Below are 10448 nucleotides of genomic sequence, written 5' to 3'. Positions count from 1 at the left end.
GTGCTTGAAAAGATTTAAGAAGGGAAATAGTTTGAAAAGAGACTTGTTTGAAATAGTTTTGTAAAAGACAATAGAGACAGTTTTGAAAAGAGAGTGGAGTAGTAAACAATAGTCCAAACACAGCACCCCCAAAACAGGTTCATACACAACCAGAGATCATAGAACCAAGGTAGGTTCAGCAACCATAAACAGGGGTTAAGGGATTTGGGGACACATAGGTCATGTAGGTAAACACATAGTTATATGAGCATAGCAGTCCTTGTAAGGGTTTATGGGATTAGGGAATAGCTAGTGATATTAACACAGTATGGATTTCAGAAACAATCAGACATCTAAAGTGACAAATCAGTTTGCAAAGTAAGTGCATATCAAAACTGAACAACAAGTAGACAAGTATTCAAAGCAGGATAGAGTCATATTGAAACAAACTACCATGGGAGTTGAACTAGCATGCTAACTGAAGGCATAATATGAACATGTCAATTACATTTTGAACAATATAACCATAGATAGAAACAAATCAGAAACATGATAAGCTGAAGCTGTAAATGAAACATATTGGTTTTGGAACTTGAATTGAAATCAGGACATACCAGTAAAGACAATAAACACAAAGTGAAGAATATAAGAGCACAATAGTTAGCCTTGACTTGTTGCCAGCTACCTTAGAACAGTAGCAAGTAATAACAGAAAGAGAGAAGAGAGTTTTGAGTGTGAGCGAGAGAGAGTTTTGAACCAATGTGCTCGTGTCTTGTGTTATTGAAAGAGCAGGGTACTTATAGTTTGAAAACAGGTAGAAAATAAGGCAAGAATCATAGTTTAGCAATAATTATGGAACTATGTACTAATTAGAATCAAATCAGTGTAAGTACTTCCCCTTAATTAAGGAGTTAAATAACAAATAAGGAAAGAAATCAATGTACGACCAATAACGACAGACTTTAAATACAATAGGTATAGGGTAAGCAATTAGGGCTACATTCATAAGGTTCTAATTAAGGAAATAGCATAAGAATCAATTAACAGCATAGTCAATCACGTAATAAGGTAAGAAAATATTTAGAGATTGAAATCATCAGGGAATAAAGTATACCAATCACAGGGAATCAAGGATTCCATTAGAAGGTAACACTGACTAAAGGAAAGTATCACAACTGAACGAAGTAAACATGACAAAAATAAGCATAGGGTAAAAGAATCACATAAATCCGGGGTTCAAAGTAAAGGATGGTATTGATGAGAGGAAATAACCACAAATTGTCTGGGAATAAACACATAATAGGAAGGAATAGTTGAAGTCAAAAACCTAACAAGAAACATAGGGTAAAGATCTTAGAATCACAGAGTGTTAATGAGAAACATACAGATTAGTTGAACATATTATCAAAAAACAAACTGAGAAACCAATGATTAGAACGAAGAAATTACGGTTTTCAACATAATGAATCGGATAAAAGGAAAACTTAAATAAACTGTTTAAACATAGTAAAAAATCATAGAATAATATTGAAAATCAGAGGAAAGTCATTTTAAAAAAGGGGTTAAGAAACCTTAATTTTGAAGACGAAGAGGCATTTTGAAAAATCAGAGAGTTTATCATGGAAAACAACAAGAATAACTCAAAATACGCTCAGATCTATGGTAGATCCGAAGAGTCAAGAGATGAGTTAGGGTTTCAGAGAGAGATAACCCAGAGATGGAGAGATTCCGACTTAGAAGCCATAGATCTTGCCAGAAAATAGAAAGATCTTACTCAGACGGGCCAAGGTGGCCTGAGAACGATGAGCACAAACCATAGGTGTGAGTTGAACAGCCACCGGTCCCTTGAGGACCTTCGAGATGACAAGAATCCGGCATGTGGGGGGAACCATGGAGGCTAGAGGTGGTGGTGGAACCACCATTGATACCAACGAGCCAACGGCCGACGAGTAGGTGTTGTGGTTATGCAGAGAGCTTGAGAGAGAATGAGAGAGTGTAACGGCGGAGTGAAGGAAGGAAAATGAGGGTTTGAGGGGGAGGGGGTAGCCTATTAGGTTAAATTAGGAAGGAATTAACATGGACCATTGATAAAAAATGATCAACGGCAAGGATCTGGGCGGACTTGGGTCGGGTAGAATTTAGGTTTGGGCCTGGGGTATTGGGCTGATTTAATTGGGGTTTTGGGGCTGGTTTAATTGGGTTAAAATTGAAATAAAATGGGCTATTTGTTAAATACCCAATTAAATTAAATAAAACAATTTATAAAAATAGCTGATAATTGTTCAAAATGAATTTCATGCATAGAAAATAGTTAAAAAAGATTACTTGGTATTTAAAAATACAAATGATTAATTTCCGGTCAAAAATAGTATAAAATCATATGATTGGGCTATAATTGCAAAGTTATTGTAATTATAGGCAAAAGATGCCAATTTGGCCAATTATGAAATAATTTGATTCAAATAAGACCATAAATAATAAGTTAAATCAAGAGATGCTTCTGAAATCATTTGTAATGCCATTTTGTAATTATTTATTAGAAACAAAATGCTAGATAAATTAATAAAAATATAGGGAAAATGTGGGAAAATATCAATTGCTATTAGTGCATGCTTTTGAAGGTATATATGCAATTTTAAAATATTTTGGGGAAAGATTGGGTATCAACAACTGCCCGTCTTTACCCTGGAAGGATGAAAGTGTTTTCGGGTAAAGAAATGATGGCCAATTTTGACCGAATGAAAACAGTTCCAGAGATTAGGCCGCACTCTTGCTTCTGAGCTGCATACATATCTCTAGTCTTACAGGAATTAGGCCATGCGTAGTTCCGGATTCGTCGGCGAAGTATACCAATGAAGTTATTTCAAGAACAGATGCAACATCTAGGGCTGGGTGAGTGAACAATTTACAGGAATGGTTCGGTTTGATATGGCTGATAGAACTAGAGCGGGATCGCTCCTGATGGGATAGCCGTTGCTCGCTGGGTTACCTGCAAATAGAAGCAATACAAATGTATATTGTGCATAAATTTAAACATGATGCAGGTTCCCGTTGGACTATGAAAGTTGTCTTCGGACGGTTAGGGATGGCGTCCTTAAACCATGATGTCCTAGGCCATGAATTGTTTGATGAGAGATTTGCAGGCCATGAAATGATGTTCTCCGGCCATGAAAATGGTGTCTCCAAACCATGACACCTTTGAATAATGATATGCAAATTTGAGAGATCCTCAGGCCATGGCATGGTGCCTTCCGGCTGTGAGGATGATGCCTTTTAGACTATGACACCTTTGGATAGATTGGCAGTATTTCAGCCCATGATATGCAATGATATGATGTTGTCAAGACAAAGCTTAGTCTTGCGAAACGGCGGGCAGAGCTTAGCCCGATTGTAAAGCAAATAGATAGTGCTAGAAATAGAGCAATATTTGTGCCGAGGGGGACGGTGCTTAGTTCCATGCGAATGTGGAGGCAGGGATTAGCCTCATGCAGTTAGGGAGGCAAGGATTAGCCTCATGCAAGTATGGAGGCAAGGATTAGCCACATGCAGGTATGGAGGCAAGGATTATCCTCATGCAAGTATGGAGGCAGTGATTAGCCTCCTGCAAGTATGGAGGCAGGGATTAGCCTCATGCAGGTATGGAGGTAGGGATTAGCCTCATGCAAGTAGGGAGGCAAGGATTAGCCCCATGCAGATATGGAGACAAGGATTAGCCTCATGCAAGTATGGAGGCAAGGATTAGCCTCATGCAGGTATGGAGGCAAGGATTAGCCTCATGCAGGTATGGAGGCAGGGATTAGCCTCATGAAAGTAGGGAGGCAAGGACTATCCCCATGCAGATATGGAGGCAAGGATTAGCCTCATGCAGGTATGGAGTCAAGGATTAGACTCATGCAAATAGGGAGGCAGGGATTAGCCTCATGCAGGTATGAAGTAAAGAATTAGACTCATGAAAATAGGGAGGCAGGGATTAGCCTCATGCAGGTATGGAGTCAAGGATTAAACTCATGCAAATAGGGAGGCAGGGATTATCCTCATGCAAATATCGAGGCAGAGATTAGCCTCATGCAAAGAGTACGTAGCAAATAAGAGTAGTATATGTCTTTGCTGGAGATATATTCGGTGTCTGATGGCCTGATTGATAGTGATCTTGCTACGTGGATGTTATCGTTACGTCGGAAGTGCCTACGTTCAAAGAAAAATTGTAAGTTTTGTGGGGGAAGGTTGGTTCGTGTTTCTATCAGCCGACTTTGCTTTGCTCCATTCTGAAAGCCTTTCGAGTTCCCATGGGTGACACCTGACTGCTATGAAAATAGAGTTATCGAAAATATGCAATTTGATAAAAACAAAATAGAGTTATTTTAAAAGTATATTGATACATTTAGATGAACCAGTGACTGTAACACAATCTTAAAGGCATTGTAGCTCTCCTATGTTGGAATTTTGAGTGTCCTCCTCAAAATTCTACCCCAGTTTGGTGGATGATCTTTTGACTATTTGCGGATAATAAGCCTTGCCGAATCTTTTCGGAATTTTGAGAATCCTTCTCAAAATTCTGTCCCAATTTCTTAACTAATTACTGACTTTCTGGCATGTGATGGCGTTGGCTGGACTTTCTTGGAATTTTGAGGGTCCTCCTCAAATTTCTGCCCCAGTTTTTGATCTTGTGGGGGGGAGGAATGGAAATTTTATTATGATATGACCGAACCCATAAGGTTGCCTACGTATCCCCTCTTAAACGGGAATCAGGTCAAGCGTATTTCAATTACATCAGAAGAGAAATGTAAAATAATCTAGGCATAGTATCTCTTGATTGCGTCTGAATTAATTGGTTTTAGCCAAACTTCTCTGTCCCTTTCTGCAAGGATGAGTGCTCTTCCTGTTAGTACCCTGTGAACCATGTATGGACCTTGCCAGTGAGGAGAGAATTTCCCTTTGGCTTCATCTTGATGCGGGAAGATTTTCTTCAATACTAGCTGCCCTGTGCGAATTGTCTTGGTTTGACTCTTTTGTTGAAAGCTCTAGACATTCTGTTCTGGTAAAGTTGGTCGTGACATACTGCGTTCATCCTTTTTCCATCGATAAGGGGCAATTGTTCATAGGTGACTCTTTATCCACTCTGCATAGCTAAGTTCAGCTTCCTGTATGATTCTTAAAGAAGGAATCTCCACCTCGGTTGGGATGAAAGTCTCGGTACCATAAACCAGCATATAGAGAGTTGCCTCGGTTGATGTGTGAACCATGGTGCGATACCCCAATAGAGAAAAGGGTAACTTCTCATGCCATTGTTTGTGGTTCTCTACCATTTTCCTTAGTATCTTTTTAATGTTTTTGTTGGCGGCTTCTACGGCTCCATTCATCTGAGGTCTATAGGCTGTGGAATTCTTGTGCTTGATTTTGAAAGTTTCACGCATAGCTTTCATTATATCACTATTGAGATTGGCGGCATTGTCAGTAATAATGGACTCAGGAACCCCGAATCGGCAAACAATACGACCCTTGACAAAATTTGCGACGACTTTCTTGGTCATAGCTTTGTAAGATGCAGCCTCTACCCATTTTGTGAAGTAATCAATGGCGACCGAAATAAACTTGTTCCCATTTGAAGTAGTGGGCTCAATCGGACGAATAACATCCATTTCCTTACCGGCGAATGGCCAAAGTGAGCTTGTTGCATTGAGCTCATTCGGTGGCACTTTTATCATATCGGCGTGCACCTGGCATTAAAAGCATTTACGGACATACTGGATGCAATATGTATCCATGGTCATCCTAAAGTAATCGGCCCTTAGTATCTTCTTAGACAAGAAAAAACCATTCATGTGCGGTCCACAAGTCCCGGAATGTACATCCTCAAGTAGCTTAGAAGCTTCCTTTGCGTCGACACATCTTAGCAAACCCAAATCAGGAGTTCTTTTGTACAGGTTTCCTCTGCTTTGGAAAAAGTGGTTGGACAATCTCCGAAGTATGCACTTCTGAGTGTGGTTTGCATGCTCCAGATATTCTCCGTTTGACAGATATTACTTGATGTCATGGAACCACGGCTTTCCATCTGCTTCTTCCTCGACATGAGCATAATAAGCCAACTGATTATGGATCCTCAACAGAATGGGGTCAATGTAATTCTTATCTGGATGTTGTATCATAGATGACAAAGTGGCCAATGCATCAGCAAACTTATTCTGAATTGGGGCACATGTTGGAATTCTATCTTTGTGAACCTCTTTCTCAATTCCCGCACATGATGCGTATATGGCAATATCTTGGAATTCTTAGTGGCCCACTCTCCTTGTACCTGGTTCACAAGCAAATCTGAGTCACTGATCACCAGCAACTCCTGAATGTTCATGTCGACTGCCATGTTGAGTCCTAGTATGCAGGCTTCGTACTCTGCCGTGTTGTTGATGCAGGGAAATCTGAGTTTAGCATATATCGGATAATGCTAACCCATTTCTAATACCAAAATTACTCCAATGCTGACTTCTTTAAAATTAGCGGGGCTCCATCAAAGAAAGTCCTCCAACCGTCATATGCTTCGGTAATATCTTCCTCTATAAATGACATTTCTTTATCAGGAAAATATGTCTTTAAAGTTTCGTATGCTCCTCCCACCGGATTTTTAGCGAGCCGATCTACCAATGTTTGTCCTTTGACTGCCTTTATGTTACGTAGATGATATTGAACTCACTTAGTAGTATTTTCCAATTAGCCAACTTCCCAGTCGGCATGGGTTTCTGATATATGTACTTCAAAGGGTCCATCCTGGATATGAGGTATGTTGTATAGGCACATAAGTAATGCCTTAACTTCTGGGTTGTCCAGGTCAAAGAACAACAAGTGTGTTCAACCAGAGAATACCGTGCTTCATAAGGTGTGAACTTCTTACTCAAATAGTATATGGCCTTCTCCTTTCTTTCTATCTCGTCATGTTGTCCTAAAACACATCCGAAGGCTCCATCCAATACAGATAGATAAAGTAGCAAAGGTCATCCTAGTTTTGGCAGGACCAGAATTAGTGGTGTGGACAAGTACTCCTTGATCTTGTCAAAAGTTTTCTGACAATCCTCGATCCAGCTTGTTTTGGCATCTTTCCTCAGATCTTGAAGATGGGTTCATATATGACTGTGGATTGTGTTATAAAGAGGCTGATGTATTTGAGACGTCCTAGGAAGCTCATCACGTCCTTTTTGCTCTTAGGTGGTGGTAACTCCTGAATCGCCTTGACTTTAGATGGATCTAGCTCAATCCCTCGACGACTGACAATGAATCCCAATAATTTTTCTGCGGGAACCCCGAATGCACACTTTGCGGGGTTCAGTGTCAAATTGTACCTCCTTAGTCGGTCAAAGAAACTTCCTCAAGTCTGCTATGTGATCTGCGGCCCTCTTGGACTTGATAATGACATCGTCCACATACACCTCTATTTCTTTATGTATCATATCATGGAAGATGTTTGTCATGGATCTCATGTAAGTGGCCCTAGTGTTCTTCAAACTGAATGGCATCATCTTGTAACAGTATACACCCCATGGTGTAATAAAAGTTATCTTCTCTGCATCTTCTTCATCCATCCAAATCTGGTGATAACCCACGAAGCAATCTACAAAGGATTGGAGTTCATGCTTGGTGCAATTATCGATCAAGATGTGTATATTTGGCGGTGGGAAGTCATCCTTGGGACTTGCTCTGTTTAAATCCCAACTTTGACATTCCCGTCCTTCTTCGGAACTGGCACAATATTAGCTAACTAGGTTGGGTACTTAACTACCCTGAGAACTTTGGCTTTGATCTTCTTGGTAACTTCCTTCTTGATTTTCAAACTCATGTCTGGTTTGAATTTTCTGAGTTTTCGCTTGACAGGCGGACACATGGGATTAGTAGGCAATTTGTGATCCACTATAGATGTGCTTAAACCGGTCATATCATCATATGACCATGCAAAAATATCCTCATACTCTCTTAGGAAGCGAATGTACTCTTCCTTCTCTGCTGGTGACAAGTAAATGCTGATGTGAGTCTCCTTGACGGTCTTAGTGTCTCCAAAATTTACTGTTTCTATTTCGTCCAGGTTGGACTTAGGCTTGTTCTCAAAATTCTCAACTTCCCTGACAATTTCCTCAGGTGTCTCGTCTTCCTCATCTGAATCACTATTCTCGTGTTGTGTTGCCTAATTACATATCATAGTCACTGGTTCATCAGGAAAAGTAATAATAATGTTGTAGAAAGAAAAAGTATAAAAATAGTAATGAATAATAAAGAGCAAATGCTTTTGATCAAAACCGAAAAATCATCCAGACAAGTGCGGCTCGATGAATCGAGCATTTATTTTGAAACAAGTAAATCTTAAGACAAAATTACTGAAATCTTAAATGCCTAAAATGGCTATAGAATTGAAATCTACGGAGCTACCCAGGGACTCGGCATGTCGGGATGGTATGGCAGTCCAGTTCCTGAGAACGGATCCCTTCTTTACGGTTTGAATAGTGAGGCCTCCTTCCTCCTCCTCCTCCTTCTCAATTATAGAACTGCAGTCCATGTCCTCATCTTCCAAGAACAAATTCTTCAACCCAGCTAGTGTTTCCTCTTTTGTTGTTCCCGATATCGTATCAGCTTGGTGAAAAGCTTGTTCCAAGTGTGGCACTGGTTGCTCGAGAGGGTAGTACAGTCCATGCCATGAATGTGACCAATCCCTATACTCCTGCCATATGTACTGGTATTCGAGCCCAAAGGTGGTACCATAATTTTTTAGCTGTATCAGTTTAGTGATACCTTGGAGGTTCTTTCCCAACCCTTTGTCGGGGTTACTTCCATCTATGTAAATGATTACCTTTTGGCGGTTCCATTCAAACTTCACAGCTTGATGTAGTGTAGAAGGCACGGCTCTAGCAGCATGGATCCATGGTCGGCCTAACAAAAGATTATATGAGGCTGGTATATCGAGTACCTGAAATTCAACGTCAAACCAAGTTGGCCCCATCTGCAAGCAGAGGTTGATTTCCCCAACGTGGCCCTCTGGGACCCATTGAAAGCTTTCACATTTATGGTTCCTACCCGTATTTCATGGAAACCTTTGTCCAGCCTTTTTAGAGTGTCCAATAGATAAATATTTAGGCTTGAACCTCCGTCAACCAAGACCCTGGCAATGAACTTGTCTTCAAATTGTACCGTAAATGAAATGCTCGATTGTGATTCATCCCTTCAGGTGGTAGCTCATCTTCGTGGAAGATAATCTTATGCCTTTCCAATACTTGCCCTACCATGTTGTCCATTTCTTCGACAGTGATGTTATTGGGTACATAAGCCTCACTCAGTACTTTCATCAAAGCGTTCTTGTGTGCCTCTGAATTCTGCAATAGTGACAGGATAAATATCTGAGCAGGGACTTTGTTCAGATGGTCAACAACAGAATACTCCTTTGCCTGAACTTTCCTCCACAGGTCATTTGGCCCTGTCTCAATGATAGGCTGCCTAGTAGTGGCATCCTTACTTGATCCTCCCAAATGTTGCGGTGTATAGACTCTTCCAATTCTAGTCATTCCTTGTGCGGCGTTAGATTCCTCTACCTTGGCCTTCCCTTTTCGCCGAGCCTCATCAACATAATCCAAGGGTATTGCTTTGGAGTTGAATGGGGGTGTGGTTGATACTGTCACAGTGAAAGGTGTGACCACTTCGACTTCAAATGGAGCGGGGGTGGCCATGGGCGGAGCTACCTCTACCTCGAATGGAACTGATGTAGTTACATCAACCTTGATTAGGGACTAAGTCTGTACCACAACAGGAGTAAGTATAACTGCAACTTTAAAGTCATCGCCTTCTCGAATAAGCCCAATCGACCCCTCAGGGTCCCATTCTTCATTTGTCTCTATCACATGTACACTATCACCTATATGATCAGGGAGGGAATTGTTGCGGACATTAGGTGTGGGTTCCTTTGCTTGTATGACCTTGTTGTCAATCAACGCCTGGATCTTATCCTTCAATGTACGACACTCTGCAGTGGTGTGTCCCTTCATACCGGAATGATATGCACAAGTCTTGTTCGGATTGACCCATTGGGATGGATTTTCTAATGCTACTGCGGGAGCAGGAGTGATGTAACATGTGGCTTTCAATCATACAACTAGTCGATAGGCTCAGCAATGGTGGTGTATTGTCTAGGCGGCTTGCGGTCGAAGTTGGGTCTTGGTCTTGGATAATTTTGGCGAGCTGGTAGTGATTGGAAGTGGGATGATTAGGAGTTATAGGTGTGATAAATAGTGGCTGGTTAGGAATATCTGGGAGATGAAGGTTGATATGTAGGCGGTGATGCTTGGTATATGCGCGGAGGTGTTTGATATGTGGGTGGAGGTGTTTGATTGTGGGTGGGGGTATTTGATATGTAGGTGAAAGGGTTTGATAGACAAGTGGAGATTTTGGACTCTAAGCCACCATTACTGTTCCAACATCTTTCCTTTTTGATATGCCTCCTA

The 10448-nt window shown here is 40.9% G+C and overlaps 1 protein-coding gene across 1 annotated transcript; it reads right to left on the bottom strand.

Annotated features, from left to right (window-relative positions):
• Positions 1 to 4772: 4772 nt before the first annotated feature.
• LOC138881408 (uncharacterized) lies at positions 4773 to 9677 on the bottom strand. The gene is made up of 10 exons (XM_070161630.1): positions 9399 to 9677; positions 9232 to 9326; positions 9031 to 9115; positions 8453 to 8923; positions 7748 to 8146; positions 6275 to 6421; positions 6004 to 6161; positions 5829 to 5910; positions 5499 to 5696; positions 4773 to 4985 (listed from the first exon to the last, which is right to left on the bottom strand). Exons 1-10 carry the CDS (start codon positions 9675 to 9677, stop codon positions 4773 to 4775), a joined length of 2127 nt encoding a protein of 708 aa, XP_070017731.1.
• Positions 9678 to 10448: the final 771 nt, after the last annotated feature.

Source organism: Nicotiana sylvestris, chromosome 11 (assembly GCF_000393655.2).
Source record: "Nicotiana sylvestris chromosome 11, ASM39365v2, whole genome shotgun sequence".
In the NCBI taxonomy this organism is placed as follows: Eukaryota; Viridiplantae; Streptophyta; class Magnoliopsida; order Solanales; family Solanaceae; genus Nicotiana; species Nicotiana sylvestris.
Note: the sequence above shows the minus strand (reverse complement) of the source record. Positions and strands in the feature narration are given on the sequence as shown.